This window comes from Salminus brasiliensis, chromosome 2 (genome assembly GCF_030463535.1).
Source record: "Salminus brasiliensis chromosome 2, fSalBra1.hap2, whole genome shotgun sequence".
Classification (NCBI taxonomy): domain Eukaryota; kingdom Metazoa; phylum Chordata; class Actinopteri; order Characiformes; family Bryconidae; genus Salminus; species Salminus brasiliensis.
Genome location: NC_132879.1, coordinates 48,087,217 through 48,113,251, shown reverse-complemented (window position 1 = coordinate 48,113,251; position 26,035 = coordinate 48,087,217). Strand labels below are relative to the sequence as shown.

General features: G+C 42.2%; 1 protein-coding gene across 1 annotated transcript; it reads left to right on the top strand.

The window, feature by feature from the left end:
• The first annotated feature begins 1,595 nt into the window (after positions 1-1,595).
• tspan12 (tetraspanin 12) lies at positions 1,596-25,116 on the top strand. The gene is made up of 7 exons (XM_072673948.1): positions 1,596-1,760; positions 2,730-2,812; positions 6,227-6,362; positions 15,281-15,346; positions 18,663-18,770; positions 19,787-19,930; positions 23,306-25,116. The coding sequence occupies exons 1-7, from the start codon at positions 1,695-1,697 to the stop codon at positions 23,618-23,620; spliced, it is 918 nt and encodes a 305-aa protein (XP_072530049.1). The 5' UTR covers positions 1,596-1,694; the 3' UTR covers positions 23,621-25,116.
• Positions 25,117-26,035: the final 919 nt, after the last annotated feature.

The window sequence follows — 26,035 nt, the reverse complement described above, 5'->3', positions numbered from 1 at the left end:
GTCTGAGGGGGTATTCCTGCCATGCAGCCAATGATTCCAACTGCGACCCTGACCAGAAAAAAGCAGGTTGGACGATGCATGGATGAATAGATGGAGGAATTCAAAGACCCTTGGCTAACAACACAAAGAATTTACGAGCCATGATACTTGCCAGAGAGGGTGTTATTAAGTGTGGGGTGCCCAAACTTTTGATTTGTGCTCTTTTCCTTTATTGGTATTACGAATATTAAAAGTAAAATATAGAAATAAAAAAGCAATTCTGCATAAAATATATTAAAGAAATGTGTCAACTTCAGATCATCTTTTACTTGCTTAGAGATTCACAGTAACATATTCCGACAAGGGGTACCCAAACTTTTGCATGCAACTGTATGTCATTTTCATATTAATATATAATATAGACTATGAAGGGTTGGGTTCCAAGAAGCATCCAATGTCATTTTCATCAGTTTTTGTGTTCCAGAGGAATTCGTTGGGAGTGAGCTTTAGACACAGGAAAGTATTTGACACACCCAGTTCGGTGCAACGCTGACTCCTCTTTTTAAAAGGTGCTGTATAGGACCATCTACAAAAGGCCATCTCCAGCAATGCCAAGAACCCTTTAACCAGGCAGAGAACCACTGAGCGTCCAAATAGTTGCCTCTACTACAGAACCCTTAGCTCCTAAACTGCCTGTAAAGGGAAGGCCAGAAGTGACCATTTCACTCCCTGCCCCCAGGGTCACATTCAATTCATCTCTGCAGACAGTAATACACTCATCATATTTGACCTCCTAACCCTCTGCATTCTCTCTCACACTTTCTCTTCTGTCCCTCACTCACTCACTCACTCACTTTCTCTCTCTCCGTCACTCTCAGCTCACTCCCCCTCACTCGTTCACTGTCTCTCCCCTCCCTCACCCTCTCTCACTTGCTCTCTGCCTCTCAATTACTCATTCGCTCACTATCTCACTCTCTCTCACTCCAGCTTTCACACTCACTCTCTAGTCACTCACTTACCCTCTCACTTGCACACTCTCATTCACTCACTTTCCTGTTATTCTCACTTAGTCATTCTCTCTCTCTCTCTCTCTCTCTCTCTCTCTCTCTCTCTCTCTCTCCCTGTCTCTAGTTCTTGCTCGCTCACTCAATCACTCTCTTACTCACTTCCCAGTTGTTCTCTCTCTCTCTCTTACTCTCTCTCCCTGTCTCTCTCTCTCTCCCTCGGAGGCGGAGAGCTGGCCGCATTCCTCTCTGCTCCAAAACTCCAGCTGTCTCGATTTGGGCTCGCAGTTTGGTCCACGCTTTGCCTTTAGGACCCGGAGGACGAGTCACTTCACACGGAGTGTCCAGTCCCGCACAGTCCGGCAGAGAGGACCGGACAGAGGCGCACCTCTCACAGCACGAGACGGGCACGCGGCGCACCTCAGCGTTTGGGACTGGATTAGATCGGCGAGAGACGCGTGCTACGGAACATGCTGCGCTGCACGAGGACTGTCGCTTTGATTCTACCGCGAGACAACTAACAAGTGTGTGCAGTGACAGGCGGGCTTGTTTGGGGGGGCAGGGACGTGGTAAGGGGGGGGGTCACTTGTTGCACACGCTGCTAACGTGCTCGAGTGGACCGTCAACTTGGCACACGCGAACCGGCACCGTCCACACGTGTCCGGTTGAAATGTGGCACGCGGCCGCGGAGCGTCGGTCGGTGCGCGCGCCATGGCCCGGGAGGACTCGGTGAAGTGCCTTCGCTGTCTGCTCTACGCTCTCAACTTACTGTTCTGGGTAAGAGAACACGTTCAAGCGAGACTTGTTGTGTTTTTTTCCCGCCTGTATTCCGTCACACCGCGCTTCAAATGCTGGGATTGGACGGTAGTGTCCCGCCTTGTGCGCTGATTGGCTAGTAGTGTTGCGCTTCGCACGCTGGTTGGCTAGTAGTCCTCGAAGCGAACACAAAATGAGTAGTGATATTTAATTACATTTAATTTAGTTTTATTTGAATACATTTAAGCGTACTTGCTGTAAATGTGTACTTTTATACATTAATAAATAATAATGAATTAATTATTTATTAGTAATTTTTTAAAATAATTATTGTTATTATTACTTGTTTTTGCCAGTGACGCTGCGCTTGGATTGGCTGGTGGTTTGTGCCTCGTGCTCTGATCGATCTGTAGTATATGTGCAGCAAGCTTGTGCCCATGAGCTACTAGCCAATCCTATTTCAGACCAGAGACCATTAGCCAATCCCAGTTTAGGTAGGCGGGCGTTTGCCGGAATACAGGTGGGAAAACGTCCAAATCCAGCAGCAGGTGGCCGACTCCGCGCTCACGTTACAGTGGATTCAGCTTTGCTCAACTCCACACTGCGTACACAGAATGAGGGCCCATTTATACCCCCACCCCATCCTTCTTCCCAACACACACACCCCTTATCTGTATGTAGGCAGCTTGAAGCCCAACCAGCAGGTCTCACATTCTGCTGCGCACTATTTTTAGGGAATTAGATGTGATGATGGGTGCTGGGTGTCGTTTTCAGGACCAAGAATGCCAACGGGTGCCCGAACTACTACTCATATCTCAGCGTGTCAGACGTTTTCACGAGACGCAAATAGGCTCCCCAGGCAACTGCATGTACAAACAGAGTTGGTGGTGGTGGGGAGGGGGATGTGAGGGGGTCTCTGCGGATGGTGCATTGTGGGGGTATGTGTGTGTGGTCATGTTCTAAAGCCTCTTTCTCTCTGTTTCCCCTCAGCTCATGGCTCTGTGTGTGCTGGGAGTGGCCGCTTGGCTTAGGGATTACCTGAACAATGTGCTCACCTTAACCGCCGACACCAGGTAAGAGCCTCTGAGCGGGGGCAGGTATGAGTTGACCTGTCCACTTGAGGACAGACCTTGTCGACCCCTCAATCACATGTCACAGGGTAAACACCATTTCTGAGCCCACCTGCGTTGAAGGACTGGCAATCACTCTTAAATCAGTAGTTCAGTGAAACATGATGTTACTGCTGTTCATAGCTATGCAGCATCCATTTTTATAGACAGTAGGGCTGCTCTGACATGGCAATTGTGGGCTGATATCGATATTTAATATTTTTCATGTCCATATGGACAAAAGTTCAATCATGGAACACCGGCTCAATCATGGTTTCTTCTAAAATCAAGCATTTTGAAAAAGAGTTTAACCTCCTTTAGTTGGAGTAATGGTAATGAGGATGATGGCTGAGGAGGGAGAGCAGAAAGCCCTTGGCGTTACAGCCCCCCTGAAGAAACAGCTCAGGTGGGGTTAGAACAAGTAATTGCTCTAATTGAGAAGTGCATATCTGGTGCTACTTTAGTAGGAGGTGTAATTTAGTGCTGTCAGATACTATTTAATCAGTGGAGGGTCAGCCTGAGGTATACTGTTCAGGGAAGAAGGTTTTTTACTAGATTTTGGAGTGTTGCTGTGAGGATTTGACTGCATACAGCAACAAGAGCATTAGTGAGATCCGGATGTTGGATGATCATCACCCCCACCCAACCCAAAAGTATTGGATAGAGCACCATCTATCATTCCAGAGCACGCAGTTCCACTGCTCCACAGCTTAGTGCTGGGATCTTTATACCCCTCTAGCCCACATCTGGCATCAGGCAGGGTGCCAATAGGTGCATGTTGTCCATGTAGTCCTGTTCTGTTGGCATTTCTTCTCTACAAGAAAAGCTGTGTGTGTGTGTGCATTTGCACATCTGTGTCAGCAATGGGTGCAACTTAAAGCAGAGCTATTAAGATGCTTAAAGGGTGCTTTTCCATTAGTGGTCGGTTCCAACAAGGGTTCAGGGTTAAGGGATGTAAACACATAGCAGAATATCTAGAAAATAATAATTTCTTCTTCTTATCATTTGTGATGCATTTATTGTGAGCAATTTTCCTCTGTCCTGTTTGACCAGTAACATACAGACAGGGTGTCACCGCTAGACTGGGACTGTCGCTCAAGTCTGTAACGGGAGCTTACAGCTGAATACTGTTTGAAACCAGATTTAAATGTATTATAAACTGTGTTATTGTAATATTTATATATCTATTCCTGTGGAGATAACATACACACTAAACTGATTCATGTATGATGTCCCAACAGTAATGTCTGTAATTCTCAGTAGTAACTACTGGCCATTAAAGGTTGTCAGCCCTGTCAGAAGGCGATCCAGAGGCTTGAGATTGACTTTACTGAAATAAATACCTTGCTTGACTTGATGAAGGGGCAGTGTGGTTAAAAGGGCAGTGGCTGTTCAGTGGATAGACCACTTTTGGTTTGTGGTGACAGGGTTGTGAGTTCAATACTTGGGTTAGCCAAGCTGCTGCTGTTGGGTCCCTGAGCAAGGCCCTTGACCCTCTTTGATTCTGGATGCCACGTTGGATGCTGCCCACCACTCTGGGCATGTGTGCTTACTATGTTTGTGTACTCACAAGTGTGTATGTGTGTATCCTTCTGCATAAATGGGTTAAAGGCGGATGTCAAGTTCCATCTGTGTCCAAACACAAATTTAGAAACTAATGAATGTGGTGGAAGGTCTTTGTTAATAACTTACACTTATTATGTGCACTTATTATGTTCAACCTTCCAACAGGCTATTTAATGTTAAAACATCCACCCAAATGTTCTTACGTCTGCTCCTACCATTTTGTGAAGGGACAACCAACACCAGATCATTCTACCCAGAGAAATGGTTTAACATTGGTGAGACATTAGCCTAAGAGCTAACCTAGCTAAGAACCTCACAAGCACTCAACCTGTCCACTTAACCAGAGCTTCACAACCGAGCCATTTCTCTGGGCAAAGATGATCTGGTGTTAGTTTCGCCTCTGCAAAATAGTAAGAGCAGATGCATGGACGTTTGCATGGATGTTATTTTAAATTTAGCGCCGTCAACCACTGACACAGGCCGTCTTCCCTCTAACTAAGCATTACTAAGTATTACAACACTCATCCTCTGTCCCACCAGATCTAACACAAAGTAAACAAAGATGGCGCCCTCCTTTATGTAATGGAAAATAAGGTAGTGGAAAAGTACAATTACTCTAAAGTAAATAACACAATTGAATACTATCCAGTCCTTTAGAAGAGCTGCAAGTACAATTACTTAAGTATTTCTCACATTCCCTGGTAGATGGGAACCTGAGAATAGCTTGGCATGCATATGAATGTGCTGAGGAGGGAGAGCAGAAAGCCCTTGGCATTACAGCCCCCCTGAAGGAACAGCTCAGGTGGGGTTAGAACAAGTAATCGCTCTAATTGAGAAGTGCATATCTGGTGCTACTTCAGAAGAAGGTGTAATTTAGTGCTGTGAGATACTATTTAATCAGTGGAGGATCAGCCTGAGCTTCGCTGGGCCTGTGTCTGCGAATAAACTGAGAGCGGGATGCGCTGCGGCGTGATTGCATATAGCGAAATGAGCTTTCCAAAGCTGCGTCTTCCTGACTCGCTGACTCAGTTCCATTCTGCAGCAATAAAAACCTCATCTGCACTGAATGAATGCCACATAATGATACAACAGCTGAGTACAGGATTTCTGTTTCATACCAGCGTGTGTATCCGGTTTGTGTATGTGTGTGTGTGGGGGCATGTTTTCGAGGGCCATTAGGAACATCTCTCTGGAGAGAGAAGGCATCCCACAGAGCCAGAAAAAAAGGCAGAAGAGAAAAATGAGGAGGTTTAGTGGTAGGGTAAAGTGTGTGTGTGTATGTGTGGTGGGGGGGAAGTGGAGGGTGAGGGCGGGGGGTCACTGGTGGTTGGGGGTGGTATCTTTCAGCAAATAGTCAACACACTGACCCATGATAAGCTGCAATATACAAACATGAATTTCCCACACCTTCCTCTGGTGAGTATGGTAATGTATCATTGAGCTGTGAGAAAGAGGGCGAGAGAGGTAGACAGACAGAGGGAAAGAGAGAGAGAGAGCGAGGGATGGGTAGAAAGGGAGGGAGAGAGAGAGAATGTCGAGAGGCTTGCATTCCTACTGAGTGCAATCACTATTTACTTGTAACTGGTGGATTAATAAAAATGCCGTCCAGGGAGAGAAGAGGATGGAAAAGGGGTGAGGGGGAGGTGAGTGGGGGGGCAAGCAGGATGGATTGATAAATAAACAATAAGACTGCCAAGGAATGACTCCCCTGTTCCTCGCTCCTTTCTCTCTCTCTCTCTCTCTCTCTCTCTCTCTCTCTCTCTCTCTCTCTCTCTCTCTCTCTCTCTCTCTCTCTCTCTCTCTCTCTCTCAGGCTGGAAGAGGCAGCGATCCTCACGTACTCCCCCGTTGTCCACCCTGTTGTCATCGCAGTGTGCTGTTTTCTAATCATCGTGGCCATGGTGGGCTACTGCGGCACGCTGAAATGCAATCTGCTCCTCCTGTCATGGGTACGTCCCCCCGCGGGCCTGCGTTTTCTGTTTGTGTGCATGTCATAAAAAGTAGCAGAAGTGAAGACGACGTCTCTATATGAACAAGTCATGCTTGTTCAACGGTTATGTGTGACAGCGATGATACATGGTACATATATACACACTCTATGGACAAAAGTATTGGGACACCTGCTGTTCTAAAAACAAGTCTATTAAAAAGCAGTTTAATAGTTGAAGAAACAGTCTGTACTGTCCTACTAGATTTTGGAGGAGCATTGCTGTGAGGATTTGATTGCACACTGTGACAAGAGTGTTAGGGAGGTCAGGATATTGGATGATCACTACCTCACCTCATCCCCAACCCCCAGCTCATCCCAAAACCAGTGTGCTTTTGTGTGTGTGTGCAATTGCACATCTGGGTCAGAAATGGGTGCAACTTACAGTAGTTGAATACATTCATTAGAAGGGGTGTCCACAAAAATTTGGACATATAGTGTATTTGTATAATCATTCCATTTGCTAAAGAACCTGTAAGGAACCATTTTGTTGTTAATTGTGATACTTAGAGTTGTCTTTTGAGTGGTTATGAGACCCATGTGTGAGCTTTTGCAGTTCAAGGGGTTAATTTTTTAAGGCGCACACACACACACACACCTATGCATACTCATGTGTAATCTTACTTGTGGTTATGGTGTTTTTTTTTTACTAAACTCTATTATTGTAGCTAAATACTGCTGTGTGTACCTCAACCCTGCCCTAACCTCAACCTCAGTAACCAAGAGGAAATCTGTAGGCTATCTTTGTCTTTCAAAGCTGTATTTTGGGTGAAATTGTACCTTCGATGTTCAAATTTTCATTTTTTCCTGTCATTGTGGGGATAAAGCACACACACACACACACACACACACACACACACACAAATGCACACAAACATAAAACCCCATACAAACAAGCCCTCAGGGATGTGTGTTTCCTGTGTATTGATACAGGCCATATTTAATTTTGTGACTGATATCTTCAACGGTCAAACTTACCAATTGTCATTAATATTGGCCGTTCTAATTTAGTTCGGGTTAGTTAGGGTTGTCAGGGTTAAATGAGAACCTCAGAACTTCTGAATGATTTTCGTCACTTTGGAAATGTTACAATATATAAAATAAACCAGTAAATGATCCAAAATGGAGATACATTAGAAGTCAATGTAAACATATTTATTCCACGTCGATTTCTATTAGGCCATTCATCAAGTATTGACACCATGTAAAGAACAACCAGATTTACATTCTGTCAAAAAGTGAAAGACAGCAAAAATGGAGATACAAGGGTTTTGCTGACGCAGATAAATCCTCAGAAACTCAATAATGGCTGATACTTTCAGCCTACTGATATGGTGACTGGCTGGATCAGGCACTTTGAGTATGCGTTTGAGCATACACCAATCACCCATAACATTAACACCACCTGCCTAATATTAAGTAGATCCCCCTTATGCCACTACAACAGATCAGACCATGTAAGTCCTGTAAGTTGTGATGTGGGGTCTCCAAGGGGCACATCAATAAGCCTTAGGTGCTCATGACCTTGTTACCAGTTCATAGGTAGTTATCTGTTCTTAAACTACTTTTGGTAGATTCTATCCACTGCATATCAGAAAAAAACTAACAAGATCTTTTGGAGATGTTCTGACCCAGTCATCTAACCATCATAATTTGACCCTTGTTAGAACTGCTGACTGTTCACTTGCTGCCTAATATATCTCATACATTGAAAGACGTCATTGTAGATGAAGATGATCAGTGTTTTTCACTTCACCCATTAATATTATTAATGATATTAATGATATGGCTGTATCGGTATATGTGTATTTGCATTCTCACTTCTGACACTAGGGAGCGGTACAGGTTGCCTTGGTCGCCATAGCTACTCTGTTACTCTGTTGATATATGGCAATAGGGGATGGAGAGTGTGTGATGCGCTAGTAGAGACCTCTTTGTTAGCTCGTAGCAGGTCACTCCTGCTGATTAGAAGGGCTGTAAACCATTCGCCTGGTGAAGAAGTGAAAGAGTTACGGCCACCCAACAGCAATAAACACACAGAGGGGGTGGGCACTACAGCTGCGGGACTCCACATCAATCAATGTGATGGACAGACAGGCAGTGAAAACTAGGGGCTCACCCACAAATCTATAGTGAGAGATGTGTGTTTGTGTGTGTGTGTCTTGGCAGATGTGATTAGCATTTTGAGGCTTGTTGGTGTGCAGAGTTATAGTACTGCAGGAGAGTTATGGGATGCTGGGGGAGAGAGAAAGACTGAAGTCTCAGGAGAGACTGAAGTCAATCAAGCTAGTGATTCAGAGAGCTATTCAGTAGACCAGCGACCTGCACAACCTTGTCCTCGTTTGGCAGGAAAAGCACTATTTTTGTCATGATTGATAATCACTTTCAACCTGTAAGTTAGCATGTTATCTAATATTGCTTTTTAAATGCTTGCAGTGGTCTGTAGTGGACTAATTGCTAAAATAGAATAGTCACATCTGGTTAAGCTGGTAGCCCTGCTTAGCTGATTGACCAGCATAGGGTGTGTTTTGTGTTTTAGATGGTTTACCAGCATGAAAAACCTTAGCAAGCGTGTTGATCAGCATAACAAGCTTAGCCAATGTAGTCCTCTAATATTACCATCTCAACCAACGTCTACGTCTACTAGTATGACTAGCTTCACCAAGCTAATCTACCAGCATGACAGCCTTGTCCCATCTCATCAACCAGCATTAGCAACTTGATGAAGTTAGTCTAGCTTGGCAGGCTTGACCAGCTTAGTCTACTAGCCTTACCAGCTTGACCATTAGCCTTAACGTGTCAACCAGCATTAGCAACATAACAAAATTAGTCTACTAGCATGGCATGCTTGACCAAAGTCATCTACCATCAAAACCAGCCTGACCAAGATCGACGACCAGCACGACTAGCTTGACTAAGCTGGTCTACCAAATTAACTTAAGCTTGGCCAAATTAACTTCAAGGCCAGTTGATCAACACAGGGTATATGTTTGCCTTGACTAGGGTGACCTAATGTCCTTTTTTACCTTTTACTGAACCTTTATCATAATAAATGCATTAGAGAAAAGGTTAAAGGCCTTGTCCACCACTGCTCCAGATCCAAATTAGTGCCAGTGCAATACTTTGCTTTGGTCAGCCGCAGCTCTGTCCACATTTGCTGGACTGTGAAGAAGAAAGGGCGCGTAGGCCTCGTCTCCCAGGTGTTCTAGTGTGGAGGGTGGGGTTTCTGTCTGCTGACCCAGACCAGGCTCTTATTTTCTGGGACGCCTTCATCCATCCCCCCTTCCTTTCCTTTCTGGGTCTCTCCATTCATCTGTCCAGAGTCTCCCTCACTCCTCCCTGCATATCTGGGCTTGAATTACTGTGAGGCTACAGTATTATCTCACACTGAGACAATAGGTAAGGCAATCCAGCCTCAGAACGGGACGACCCGGAGAACAGGGCTGCTTCAGTTCCCCTGCAGCTCTGTTCGCCAGCCGGCAGCACACACAGACAAAAAGGAGGCTCTGATCAGGACACACACACACATGCGGGAGGTGCACATACACTGACAGGCAGTCTGAGAGACTGCTTACATACAGTCCCACACACAGAAAGTCAAAAGGGCTGGCATTAGCCTCTCTGGACTCTAAACCCTAAACCTAAATTACATATATATCCTCTACCAAACCTTCTGCTAACGTACTGCTGCCATCGTGCCATAGTTCTTCTGAAAAAGTTACAGATGCGTCTCATGGCTAACCTTAACATGCTTTGACCAAGCTAGACAACCAGTATGACTACACTTTATCTTGACTAGTTCACTAGCATGACCAAGCTTGTTGACTAGCATGACCAGCAAGACCAATCTGGTTGATCAGCATGACCAGCAGGGAACCTCTACACCTCTACACACTACACAATATATTATACAGAAATGGGACACTGTGTACCTTGTGCACTTGTGTATGACTGAACCACAAATAATAACTAAACAAAATAAAGTATATATAGCATATAGTGCATTGCCTTGGGGTTATAATTAGGCATAATTTTGTGTGTACTTTATAGGGAGCTTGGAGTCATTTTAAAATCAGCCGAACACCTGCATCTCATCTCAGTGTCTGCAGCTTTTTTTTTTCAGCTTTTGGCATGTAATGGGGAATTCCAGTATGCTACTACAACTTTACATTGCTTATTGGATGTAATGTAGTTCTAGGAATGGCAGATGTGACAGAATTCAGCATTACAGTTTCAGCACTTGGTTAAATGCTCTCATTCAGAGTGATGTACATTTGAATGATGGCACACAGGTAGTATTGTTAAGAGTCTTGCTTGCCCAATGACTCTTATAGGTGTAGTATGGTGTGCTGGGTGTAGTGTGGGATAGTGTGGAGCTATACATGGACACGTACACATCACACACACACACTGTATGTCCAAAAATTATGAAGCCTCTCAGTATTGAGCTGTGGAGCAGTGGAACTGTGTTCTCTGTAATGATGGTGCTCTATCCAATACTTTTGGGATGATTCAGGTCCACACAGCAATGCTCCTGATTCTATTAGAAAGTCTTCCCTGAACAGTAGAGACAATTACTCCAAGAAACGCAGGAGAAACTCTTATTTATTGTCCTTAATTTCAAAAGAAACAATAAATGATTGTTTGTCCATATAGTGTATCTGTGTGTAGAAATGTATATTAATAATAGGCTTATCTAATAAATATCTATATAGTAGGCTATATACACTATAAACACTAACTCTGACACTCTGAGTGAACACACACATATACACACACACACATGCAGGGTGTGCATATAGACACTATACTAACACACTTCATGAAAATGTGCACATACGAGCACACCCTCATGGATTTGTGCACACACACACACACACACATGCACACATACACACAGTGCTTTTCAGTATACAAAAAGGTGGGAGGAGTAGCACTGAGAGCAGAGCAGGCCTACAGCTGTGCTACTGCAGCATCACGCTACCACAAGGTCAACTGCTGCTGATGTGTTTGTCATGCAAAGTCTAGCTCCAAGCTCTGCTTATCAGTTTACACTCTTTGTCATTGTCTCTCATTCTGCTGTAAATGTAAATTGTGACCACGGTAGATGTTTCTGTGCTAAAACTGCCCTCCAAAAATGGGAGTTAATGAGATGAAGAGTGATAAAAAGGTGCCTTCTTCTCAGACGGGGGTATGGGAATGCAGAGAAATTCTGATTTCTCACATGAATATGAATTAGAATAAAACAACCTGAATACTGTAGAATAAAACAACCATATCATAACAATGCACACTGTCAAAATGTAAAGGCAAGCCAACTTAAAATGATAATGCAGCGAATTACACTGTGATTTCTGAGTTAACTCAACTTAGTTTAGTTCAGAGTTCTGTTTAAGTCCCGCCTTCTCACCGCCACTATTAATCTGTGTGTACCTGCATCTACGTGAGCTAGTGTCCTCTTTTTGAAAACCAGAATATGGTCACTCTACCTTAGTTAATAAAACTGCTATTACGTCACTAGGCTCTGCAAAAAGAGTACTTAATGCGATTAATGCGTGTTGAGGATCAGGATTCTATCTGGGTAAGGCCATCTTAATTCAATCACACAAACCACTTCAGGAGGCGCATTTGAGCCACATCTTATAGCAGTGTACTAGTGCTGTCATCAGCTTCCCCAACTTGGCTCCAACTTCCTCCCGTAGGTCACTCTCTTTACAGAGCCTAGTGACATATTATTGCTTTCATTCAGCGATGTAAACACAGCGTTGCTACTGTTGAGCTCAGAGGGTAGATTACACTTTATTTATGCTGAAATATGGATTGGTAACTTCTCTAACCCTTTCTCATCTTTCTCTCTCTCTCTCTCTCTCTCTCTCTCTCTCTCTCTCTCTGTCTCTTACACACACACACACACACACACAAACGTTGTCGAAACATTTTCTCTATTAAAGCTTCTGTGTCTGAGCTTCGTCGTGTTCGAGACTAAAGTTCCCAGACTACACTGAGATCCTTTAGCCAGTTTATTAGGCTGCCAAGGACATACTAACTAGCATTTTAATGATTAATCATAATTAATCACAAAATATTGTCGTGCATAACGTGATTAAACAGTTTAATTGATTGACACCACAAGTGTAAACACATCCGTCTCTCCAAGATGCATTTGACAACCAGAACTCCTCCCAGCACAACCAAAACACCAGTAATAACTTCTGCAAAGAGTGAATTTGCATATTCTGCACAAGACCTCTAAAGGCATCCTGTGGTATCTGGATCCAAGATGTTAGCAGCAGATCCTTTAAGTCCTGTAAGTTGTGAGGTTGGGCCTCCACAGATCGCATCAGTGAATCTTGGGTGCCCATGAACCTGTTGCTGTTTACTGACCACTGCATACCAAAAAAAACCCCACAAAACCTGCCTGTTGTTTTGGGGATGTTCTGACCCAGTCATCTGTCGGTAACAATGGTTCTTGTCAAAGTGACTGAGATTCTTATGTTTGCCCATTTTACTTGCTTGGAGCTACAGCAGAGAAGTGTGCGGGAGTCTGTGGAAGTCTGAGCTGTCGTTTTCTCTGATGTTGAGCATGGATTACTGTTTGCTGAATGCTGCAGTGATCACTCTGCATCCTGTTTTAGAGAATTTGTCAGCTTTGAATGTTTTAGTGATCTTTGGTGAGCTGTCAACTGTGCCCCGTGTAGCTTGATGTAGGGCGTGTCAGTGTGTCTTTGCTATTGCAATGACAGGAAAAGTACACCTTGCACGGCTGGAAATTCTCAAAAGGCATGTACTAAGTCTCTTAATGAATCATGGGTGTGTTTTGGGCGTAAGATGCAATAAAGCAGTCAGCGTGTCACCTATCATTCCCTTTAAGAGCCAGGTGCAGTCTGACTTTGGCGGATTGCTATTTCAATGGCGCAAAGCAGTTGGGTGCGCACAACTCACTGCAAAGATAGCAATATACGTCTAACTCTTCACGTCTGCCTAGGTTGTTTTCAGTCAGTGGTGCAGATGTTGGTGTAGATTTTAGCTCATTTCTAATACATTCAGTGTACTTTAATTTATTTAAATACATATGTAATAGCATGTTTAAAGTGCACCTAAGTAAACTTATCATAGTTTCATTGTAGCACAGTTAAGCACACTTAACACAAACAGATAGATCTAATTCTGTAGAATTAAAGTATAAAAATAGTTTTTTATCAATTTTAGCACTCTTTAGGTGCACTGATAATTAGTGTGGCTACAAGTACACTTTAGTGCACTGGAGCTTAATAAAGTTTAACATACTTGAGTCTCTGTTTTTTCACTATGGATGTATTATCCATTATAATAATTTAGCTTATTTATTAAAACTCTCCATGAAACTGTGGACAAGCGAGCAAATCTCAGTCAAGCAAAATCTATTTTCCAGTTGTTACTGCTGTTCCATTCGCAATCACGTTTGCAGAGACCCCTGCAGCCCCTAAAGCCCATTGGGTTAATAGCCTTGGCTACAGATGTGTGTGTGTGTGTGATAGAGAGAAAGAGAGAGAGAGGCAGACAGACAGACAGACAGAGAGAGAGAGATGCTCTGCAGGTTAAAAGTTCACTCCCGCCGGATTTAGATGAGAGAGATGTTTAGAGGAGGTGGGGGTGGAGAATCTAAGCATAGCAGGTTTTCATGGCCTGCATTCGTTGGATGTGTGAATGTATACATGTTTAGTTTCTGGTAGTGTGTGTCTGCATGTGCGTGTGTGTGTGTGTGTATACGTGTCTGGCGAAAGGCAAATGGACTGAAGCACAGGATTGGCCATCTGCTTAACACAAATATTAGTTTCCAAATAAACAACCTGTCAGCCAGACCTGCAGCACTAACTCACTACCAAACACAGAGCCTGACATCAGCATTCATCTTAATCAGGCCTCGTGCTGTGGCCCTGTGACAGTGTGTGTATGTGTGTGAATTAGGACCAGACTTTAGCAGGAAAGACTATATGAGTGTGATTGAAAGTGTTAATTTGAATCTGACTGCTTGTGTGTGTGTGTGTGTGTGTGTGTGTGTGTGTGTGTGTGTGTGTGTGTCTGTGTGTTTGTGGAAGTGAGAACTACTTTTCTCTCCATTCTGAACTTCAGAGTCTGTTGCCACTATACTGACCCATCACTCATGATAGCAATCACTGGGATGAACTTGGACACTATCCATTTCTCTCTTGCTGTGTCTATTTCTCTTTCTCTCTCTCAGTATCTCTGTCTACACATTTACACACACACACTCAGCTCTTTCATTAGTTGTGTCTTTCTTTGTCAGCTTGGCCATTTGCATTTATATGTACAGCATTTAGCAGACGCTCTTATCCAGAGCAACTTACAAAAGTTCTTTGATATTTACTCAAGAATAACCTCAGCTAGTTTGTATTGGCTAAAAATGTAAAGATACCTAAGTTTACGCATTTCTATTACAAACGTGGTTCCTCATGGGTTCCTCATGGTTTGATGTGTCCAGAATGATGAACAGACCTGTATATGATTCTGAAACATCTGAGATTTAAAACGTTTGGGAGTCAAAAAAACTCTCATCATTTAAGAACTTCTTAACGTTTACTAGATACTTGAAATGCTGAGTAAGACACATTTTTAAAAAGCTACCTTTAGCTACCTTTTACCTGCTCATTCATTGTTTCTATCAAAATTAAGGGGTACTAACAGAGAATTCTGTTTTTGTTGAAGTAAGTGTCTCTACTGTCACCACCTCACTGCCAGCAATGGGTGCAACCCCTTTTCCTTTTGCCTAATATGTCAGTTTATGTGCAGTTAAATGTATTGTGACTGTAACCCTGCAATTTCCTTCATAATGAAGTGATTACAAGCTTATTAACTCTGTGTGTGTGTGTTTCTTCACAGTACTTTGGCAGTCTGCTGGTAATCTTCTGTGTGGAGTTGGCCAGTGGAGTGTGGACGTACGAAGAGGTGAGTAGCACTATGAATAACATGAACATCGTTGAGTTCCTATCACCTTTCTCTGTCTCACACACACAACTGAGCAACATAGCTGCTTCTGTATGAAGGGTCTCTCGGCGCTGCTGGAGTTTGGATCGGGTTTCTCTGGCTAATCTTAACCGTTAGGAGTTCAAAGGCCTGGCTCAAGCACTTTCCTTTAGTGGCATGGGGGGGGGGGCATGTTTTTAAGATGTGTGTGCGTGTGTGTGATTCTGATGTCTTCTTGAAGGGTTGTTAACAAAACGGGCTAAGCTTGATCTAAATCTGTATAGCCGATCAGTAGGAGGAAAGGTGAATTGGGGGTTGCAGGTAACATCTGCTACTGTTGGAGTGAGAAGAGAAGAGATAAGACTGACCCCTAGGGTTAAATAAAACACATACATATACTTACACACACACAAATTCTTTCACGTCTTTAAACAACATGTAATATTACTCCAAGAGTGTCTCATCAAACCATTAAATTCATAAAAAAAATGTATGTATTTAAAGAGTAAAAGTTGTCCAACATTCAAATCTCAAAAATCAACAAATTGACCATTTTTAATTGATAATGATAACGATTAATCATGATGATACGGATTCACCTAAAGAAATCAGTGTAGAATGCAAAAAAAAAAACAATATTTTACATTGATCATTAATTTATGAAAACATTTCCAGGACTAAAGTTCTAGGAAATCAAATAGCTACAATAACTGCTATCACCTAGCAACTGAAAAGGAACACTAGGTAACCCTCCCAGAAGTGTCTGGCCTGTCAAAATGTCCCTAAGGGTGCAGCGGTCACTCATTCTGGAGGACAGATCTCTGCAGTTCCACAGGTCTCTTTAGCCTCAGCTAATGTCAATGTTCATTACTAGTAAGAAAGGCACTGGGCTGGCATTCAGGGGAGACCAAGGCAGAAAACACTACAGGACAAGCTTCAGGCCTTTCTATGCTCTATGCTCTACAAACAGAACCGGTCGAAAGTGTAATTTTTTTTGGACAACACAGGTCTCTTTAAACCTGGTATTGAGCTCATTCTTCATTTCACTGTGGGAACAACATACCAGCCTTCACATATGGTGGTTGTAGTGGAGCGATGTGGGGATGTTTTGCTGCCTCAGGATCTGAACAGGTTGCTGTTATGGAAGGAATTCTACCCTTTCTGTTTATTTGTCTATGAGCTGAAACTAAAACAAAATTATGTCATACAATAAAACAGTGATTCAGGATAGAGAAGCAAGTCCACAAGTAAATAGTTGAAAAAGAAATAATTATGAATCTTTTGGTGTGACCTAGTGACCTAGTCCTGATTCTGAGGCTGATATGAAATGATAAAATTTAGGGAATGTTGGGTACAGTTGTTTCTGTCAAGCAACCAAATTGTATTTAAATGAGTAATTACTTATTGCACAGGTGATTTACACTGATATGGGTATAATGTAGGGTCAGATTCTCTTGTCTAGTTTATCATTTTGTAGAAAAGCATTTACTTTTGCATTTAGTAGTACATCTAGAAAAAGAAGAATGAGGCATACGCTAAAAATAATACCCTTCCTACAGTAGAGCTTGGCAATAGCTCAGTGATGCTCTGGGGCTGCTTTGCTTCCTCTGATTGATTCTGGATCAAGAAATCCTAGTAGGAGTAAACATCATGCCTTCTGTGAGGAAGCTGATGCATTAGAGACTTTGGACCTCCCAACAGGACAGTGACACCTCAAAGTCCACCAAGGCTTGTTTCAAGAAGAAGTCCTAAAAGATTCTGGAGTGGTCGTCACAGTCACCTGACTTTAACACTATAGACAATATTTGGTGGGATTTGAAGAAGGCGGTTGTAGCAGCAAACCCAAGAATATTAGTAAACTGGAGGCCACTGCCTATGAGGAATGGGCTAAGATACCTCAAAACACGGCCAGAAACTGGTGTCTGGCTATGCATCTTGTGGGGGTTGAATAATTCTGAGGCTGCAATCATCAGAAACCATTTGTTGTATTAGTTGTGTTGAGCTTTTTAAATTGGTCTTGAATTGGTTGGTTTATTGCAAATAGTTGAACATCTGTATATTTTGCTGTATGCTGTAAAAGTAGTGTGTGACATCATGTCCTTTACAAGTAAACACCCAAATGTAAGAATATATCCCATTAGCTTGCATACTAATATATTGCAAATGTCTTATACATAGAGCTACACCTAAACATTCCTCTAATCATACCTCAGAAAACAAAAATGATTTGGTTTTACATTTTTAAGTTGAAAAAAACATATCTTTAGAGAACAAAACACTTTACTCAGGCTATTAGAATACTTCACTGCTGCCAACTGTGTAGGCTGATTCTGTTTTTCTCTGGTTTTCCTACAAAGTCAATGAACTTTTGTCCTGGAAATGTACAAAAAACCCACACACTTCTTTAAGACAGGGTCTTATCAGCACCTGAAAATCCCCTGAAAGCCTTTGATATGTGCCGTTGCGCAGGTGTGACCGAAAGTGACCTGTGCGTATTTGTGTGAGTGTTTGTCTTTTTGCTATCCGCCTACGCCTCTGCACCTGGCCCCGCAACATTATCCCCATTGTCCCTTCCATCCCTCTCTCCTCAACTCCACATCGCTATGTGGCTATCAGTAACTCCAGCTAGGTGCATTTACCCCCGCTTCCGCTATCAGCATCTACTCCATTCACCAGCATGAAGGGGTGACACACCTGGCCCCAGGGGCATTTTGGGTACTCCATGAGACAGGTACTTATCTCGGGAGGTGACAAAAGCGAAATAGCAAAGTGGATTGCTGTACTTCTGAAGAGGACATTAAGCAGGGTATCTTGAATGAGTTCTCCGCCTGAGGCCACTGCTACCATGATGCCTGCTGTCTGCCCCAGCAGTTCACTAGAATAAGAGAGACTGTTAAAAATAGCGCCACTGGTCGATAAAGTGGTCATTAGGAGGGTTTTAAGCTGTAAAACACCCACTGAACCCACTGTAGGTTCATTATTGTCTTGTGCACAATTGTCTCCTTACAAATGCAGCTGATCGGCCAATTAGCACTGTGCAAACTGCAGGCCAAAAGCATCACATGCAGTCCTCAAACCATGTTGACTTGTTGAGTAATCTCCAATAGACTTTCTGACGGGGTACCTTTCTATAAAACATGAATCTAAGCAAATTGCATGTTCAAAAGTAGCAGCAGTCATCTTTTGTTTGTTTGTTGTTTTGCTCTTTGCAGTTGTCATGTTGCTAATGCTAGAGCAAGGCTGCCATTTGTTTGTAGTTGTCTACAGTTGTGTAATGGCCTGTATTCTGTGTTTGCAGCCTGCAGTACAGAGGTCTGATATGATCAGTTTGAAGTCACGCATGCCAAACTATGGCCTACAGCGCTACCAGTGGCTAACCCACGCCTGGAACTCTTTTCAGACTGAGGTGAGAGAGCAACCTACAATTGTGGTAGATAGTGTACACACTTACACTCATCATGTACTTGAATGTCATAGTAATATTGAACTTCCAGGGATTTCTTTGAACCATTCTTTTTCTGGGGGATAATATGTGACAACATACATCTTTAATGTAACTCAACGAGAAGATTTCATTTTGAGTTTATTCCTGAAATCAACACAGAGTCAAAATACAGGGTCAAGCTATAAATACACCCACTTAGAATAGTAATTCAGTGGTGCTAAAAGTTCCCAAATGTCTTTTAACCTGCCAAGGCCAAGACCTCTTAACTTCCCGTTAGTTATCATGATTGACTACAGTCGGTAGCTTCTTTGTGCCCTTATAAACAGGGTTTGTTAGACAGCATTAATTCAATTGACAAACTCAGGAGAATGGAAAAGTCCAAGGAGCCCAGTGCACATCTGAGAAGGATGATAATAGAGTTACACTAGGCAGGAATGTGCCTCACAGCCATTTCTAACCAACTGCAGACTTTGATATAATCAGTTCAAACAATTGTATGTTACAACTCATTGGGAGGTGTACCCCTCTAGCCCACGCCTGGCATTAGGCATGGTACCAATAGGTTCATGTTTATCGACTCCAGAAGTGCCATTTTATCCTACTACTTCTCTACAGGAACTAGACATCTGTGTGTGTGTGTGTGTGTGTGTGTGCATTTGCACAGCTGTGTCAGCAATAGGTGCACCTTAAAGTAGCTGAATTCATTCATTAGAAGGGGTGTCCACAAACATTTGAACATATAGTTTATGTCCATTATGATTGTACATAAAACCTCTGACCACAGCTGATGAATACAGTTAGAAGAACAGAAAAGTTTGGTTCTGATATTCTTGCAAAATAGCTGCTGTGACACCAGCAAGTTGTATTCCATCTAGAAATAGCTGCTTGTTTTTACTGTAGTCATTATAAGGGTGAAATGTCTTTATCTGGCAACGTCTGGACATTCTGTTGACTGATATCCACACTCCTCTTTTCAGTTCAAATGCTGTGGGGTGATCTACTTCACGGATTGGCTGGAGATGACCGAGATGGAGTGGCCCCCGGACTCCTGCTGCTCTGATCAGTATCCAGGCTGCGCTCGCCACGCCCACCACCGTGACCTGAGCGACCTTTACCAAGAGGTGAGCTTGGGTGGTGGCCAGCACACTTTTAGAGGAATCATCGCCTCAAGCGTGCTGACCCATGGCCTGCAGTAATTAGAGAACACCGAAGAGCTCCAGGCTATGAGAGCTCTGCTTGGGGAAGCGCTTCAGATGGTGGTTTATTTGTGAGTCTACTGTTGGAGGTAATTGTAATTCAGTGTGGCTCTGTAAGGAGAGATAAAGAACACTTAGAAACGACAGGGAAGAGGGTCAAATGAGGACAGGCGGTGGAGAGACTCTTAGTATAAGTATGTGTGTGTAATTAGACGGTGCTGTAGGCACGAGATGATCGGTGGGTACCACTTAAACTCTGTTTCTTGAGGCCATTTCACAAGACAGAAAAGCACCTGTGTGTGTTGAAGCATCGCCCACTGACAGACGTGAGGGTGCTCTCTAACTTGAGCAAACACACATTTGCAGACACCCACACGTACACACATTCCTTCCCACTGTAATCTCACACAGCTGTGCATCTATTAGTTTTGCAGATACTGAGTGAAGACCCCTCGTACATACAGAACACTTACACAGTCCCACTTACAGGCTTACTTTACTGCATACTTGTTTTTTTTTTTCTAATTTGGATCTAAAGGCTTTTTAAAATTAATTCCAAAACCAAAAACATGTAATATGCATGCATTTGTTAATAATGGTATGTAGTAAAATATACATAAATTAATATACATAGATTTTTATACATCAGCTCAGCATACTGTTTGCAAACTTTGTGGAGATGTGAGATGTGATATACTAATACATGTGTCCAATATGCATGTAACCAAATATGAATACATTAGTAGACAGAATAGACATATCATTTTTCTAAACAGATACAAATACAGGTAGAATAATACACAATATGGACAAAATTAATGGGACACCTGCTCATTCAATGTGCCTATGCTGCTTTTGTTGGAGTCTCTACTGTCCAGGGAAGAAGGCTTTCTACTGGATTTTGGAGCATTGCTGTGAGCCTTTCATTGCATTCAGCAACATGAGCATTAGTGAGGTCAGGATGTTGGATGATACTGGGGGGCTTTATACCCCTCTAGCCCATACCTGGCATTAGGCATGGTGCAAATAGGCTCATGCTTATCTGCTCCTGTTCTATTTGCAATATGTCTGTACAGTCTGTTCTTATATTGCATTTTTCAGGAGATGCACAATCCTTACAGTTCTGAGCACAGAGAAATACAAGAGCTTTATGCAATATTCGTTTTTGTTTTGATTTTTTGGTTTGTTTGGTTTGTTTACCACTCAACACGAGGTATGGTCTCCAAAATCGAGCCATTGATGTAAGCATTTATTTAAATTTCACAACAAGTTATTAGCCACCTTATTAGCCACCTTATTAGCTAACTGATTGTAAACAAAATAGCTAGCTAGCTACAAGTTGGAGCGAGGTTAGCGGCTAATAAAAAAAAAAGCTTTGGTCTCGTTAAGTCTACATGCAGTTTATTTAAGGAAGAACAAGTATCACATAAGCATTCTGCTTCATCAATCCCGACACCTCGTTTCTGGAATGAACTGGACTTTATCCAAAGCGCCTTACTTTTGATTCAGGCTACAAAGGCACACATTTTAACGTTAGGAGTCTTGCTGGTGTAAAGTGGTGTGGTGGGCAGCCGGGAAATCCATATTCTGACCTGTATAAACATGTTCATGTGTCAGCTGCCACTGCCTACCTTTTGTACCAGTCCAAGGACAGCATAGCCAAGACCTGGTTTGTTAAGCCTGCTGACGACAGACTTTTTTGCTTGCTCTCTCTCTCTTTTCACTCACCATCTCTCTCATTCACGCTGTCTCTCTACATTTTCACTCTGCCTGTTCTCTACTGTTATCTGTTTCCCTCTCTCTGAGCTGCTGGTGGGGGAGGAGTGGTATCAGGCATCTCGAACTAAAGCACAAATCTCTCACTGCCAGGAAATAATGTACCTGCCTTTCCGCATTTCTCCATCTGCATAGGAAGTATCACAACACACACCCACGTGTGCGCACACACACATATATGCGGATACACACGGCCTCACAGAGCGGATGAGTGTTACATGGCTTGCATATTAGTGTGGCAGCTGCTGGGCTGACGATCTTCAGAAATGTTAGAAATGTGTGCTGTTCCTGTCGAGAGCAGCAAAACATGCAACACAACAACTGGCCTGAGTAGTTTCATTTCTGCTGCACGAAACATTCTCCAAAGCAGTACCTGAGTGGGAGAAAGAAATAAAGGATCTGGGAAAAAATGCAAAAGTCTTTACTCTTTACTGCCAAGAAGTTTGGCAGATGTTGGCTTCAAGGCACTACAATGCCAACATAGCCAACAGCTAATGATGGCACAATTCCACTTATTCTGTTATGATACTGAGATTGAAATTGAGTTTTGAGTATGTAGAAAAATTTTAGTTTTAATAAAAAAAATAGTATATTAGCTATGCTAATCCATTATTCCAACAGGCTACTTAATGTTATTTGGAGCTGTTTAGAGCATAGACAACTAGCTGGTGAATATAACAACCAGGGTTCCAAGTTCACTATGGTGAAGCTCTGGTGAAGCAGATGTGTCGGGTGCTTGTGAGGCTGTCAGGTAAGACATTAGCTAACAAGAGCTAACCTAAGAGCTTCCTGCACTCCTGACGCATCTGCTTCACTCGTAGCTTCTTAATCGAGCCACTTACTCAGGATATCATACCACTCCCTGTCAATCAATGTTTATTATGGCCATGGTTGTAATCTATAGCAATGGATCCACTGTCTCACCGGATGTTCTAACACAAAGTTCCCAAAGATACTTCCTCAGTGTTACATGGAAAATGAGGTGAATTTACAACCCTGTTATTTTGCCTCAGAATAAAACATGATGATTTTCCTTTTATGGTCGGTTAATGGAACAAATATGAGGAACTCTGCTGCAGCTCACATGAACTGCATAGCATAGCATAGCTTTGTTTAAGCACTGTGAAAAGAACTTAGTAATAATTATTTTATATTTTTTTATAATATATTTTATAGTATATTTATACTTTATATTTATATGTATAATAACTTTTCTGGCTGAATAAAATTCTTGCTGAATATGTTACTGTGCCCTTAGCATTTCCTAGGCATGACGTTCAGTCAGCTAGCTGAAAAAATTCTAGGGCTAGCTTGTAGCCTAAAAATTGTCATTTCTATTTCTATGTTAATTTCTAATGATATTTTGTTGAATAGCTATTGGTCCATTGAATAGCTATTGGTCCATTAATGTTCACATAATGTTAAAAGCTGGTATTTTCATGTTCAAACAAAATAGGACCGCATGGTTGTCAGGTTCTCATGACACTGTCCATTTATTCCAGTGTTTTTGTGTGTTCTTTACAGGGCTGTGGTCCTAAAATCTACAGTTTCATCCGGGGCACGAAGCAGTTGCAGGTGCTCCGCTTTCTGGGTGTGTCTATAGGAGTGGCCCAGATCCTTGCCATGACCCTGACCCTCACACTGCTCTGGGCGCTTTATTACGACCGCAAGCCTCCTGACCTTGCTCCACCTGACCCGCTCACACACACCCACTCACACTGCCCTCCAGAGGAGCCCCAGAAGCCGGGCCATGTACACACGCACCCACGCCCATCTGAAGCTTGGGCCAGCACCCCCCTTAATGGACATGCCCAGTTCGAGATGGAACAGCTTTCCTAGCAGCTGATCTAAACGATCTGATCTCTTGTTGTCTGGCAAACAATCATCAATGCTACAGTTTTCATAGCGACTCTACACAGCTAGTTGGTTGCCAGGACACCCACTGTGATCTGACAGCTGTTCCTTTCTTCAAGGTACTGTAACACTGTGGAAAAGTTATGAAACCTCTTATTTTGCAACACTTTGAGCTTGCTGGCTGCTGGTGCAATGAGACCTGGAGGTATACAGCACATTTTGTTTTGTGGCATACCGAGGGTTTGGGACATTAGTACTCAATGTACTGTAGAACATAAAGACTGAAATGGAATGTACCTGAGGAGCGACTGGACCCATAGTCGTTTGGTAGATGGTGAAAAACTGAAAAGTGAAGATGAGTGTGGTTTTTCTGTACCACTAACAAGGGCCGAATGCCCCACAGACAGCCATTCTTCACATCTAGCCATGGACAACACTAAATGTCTCTGGAATATTCTGGAGAATGCTCTGGGAGGTTTTTCTAGGGCTGCACACACACACACACTTAAACTTGAGTCTTAAAAGAGATTTGAATTGTCTATAGGTAAGTTCCAGCTGCACTAAGCTTTATTTTTGGACTGTCTACATGTCTTAATTCTTAATTCACTAGCACTGTGATGTAAAATATAGAGTTCTTAGAGAAGAAAAAGTATTCCGCTGCAGGTAAATGCTATTTTTGAAGGTTGAACACACTGTAAGCCTTATAACACACTTAAAAAACGAAAAAAAAAAGCTGTACATATGATTGTATGGAGCATGTGTGTGTATTACAGTGATCAATGTTTGACATGCTTTTCTTTGCGCAATAAAAGTGTGTTTCGAACAACTGCCATGAAAAGGTTGGCCAAAACATACTGTGCCACTAGAGAGTTTGTGAACCCTTTACAATTCTGTCTGTATTTATGCCTAAATGTGTGCTGAAATGTGATCAGATCTTCATCCCAAGTTCTACATTCATTCGTTGAGCAGATGATTAGCAGATGACCCAACATTAAGTATCTCTGTCAGAGAAGTATGAAAACCTTTGCTTTCATCAATTGTTCTGACCTGCTTAAGTAGCAATAACTTCAACCCAGTGTTTCTAGTTGCAGGTGATTAGTCCTGCTCAACGGGTTGGAGGAATTTTGGCCTATTCCTCACAACAAAACTGGATTGGATGTTAGTGGGCTTTTTTGTATGACCTGTGCTTTCTTGGTCCTTCCACAACATTTCATTAGTTAAAGACTGGACTTTGACTTTGGACTTTGATGTTCCAGAAATGTTGAATTTTTCCTGCTGGTTTGAGAGAATTGTGGTGTTCACAGGTTGTAGCTGTTGTAGCTGCATTTGGCCTATTTTCTTATTGAGTGTTTCTATGGAAAAGAATAAACGTGAAGCTCCATAGTTTACGTATAGATAACAGGCTCATCCTTTTGGCAGTAGACCATATTAATAACTATTAACTAAATTTGTTGTTCCTAGATTGTTTCTTTAAGACATTAAAGCCACATTCTGGTTTTTCCTTGCATTTTTGGCTGAAGAGGAAAAGGTTTACATTAAAAAGACTAAAAATGAATACCCTTTGGATTACACTTTTGTTCTTTTGGCCTACATAAATGTTTAAAACCTGCAAGGTTTGTTACATGCAGGTGCATTTAGAGTTTTTCTAGGTCATTGGTTTGGTACACTGTAAAAAACATATGTAAAATTTACAGTCAAATACTGGTAGCTGTGGTTGCCAGATTGTAACCGTAAATTATATATTCAAGAACTGTTAAGCTTACAGAACATTAGTGCAACAAATACAAAAGGTAAACTGTAAAAAACCGAAGTCTCATCAACTTTAAATTGCAGGCTAATTTTGACTTATTAATTCAGTCATTAATTGACTCATATTAAATGTTTGTCAAATGAATCTGACTGCACAAATCTGTGGTAATGCAAGACCGACCACTGCAGCTTTCAACAGCAAACACAGAAAAGGTCATTTGCTTTTTACTGCCTTTACTACTAAGGACAGTCAGTCAACCATTGCATGAAATACAACTGTATACCCAAGAGAAGGTAGCCTGGGATGACTACACATAGATGGTGAGTGAAGGAGGTGAGGACACGCCTAATATGCAAATAGATGATGCCAGGAGCCATTGGGAAAGGAGTTATGTTGGCTGTTCTATACAATTTTTGTAATATTTCTGTTATAGACTATTTATTTATCATTGGAATAATGTATTTTTTTCCAGGAAAGAGATGTAAAAGTGGGGGTATTTCAGTGTTATATAAACTGTATTAAACCTTTTTAGATGTTACAGACATTTTTACAGTGTATATTAAGCCAAGTTAAAATATTTATTTTAAAAATAAAGATACTTTAAAGGGTTCTTTGCACGATGCAAAATTGGGTAACCAAAAAATACAAAC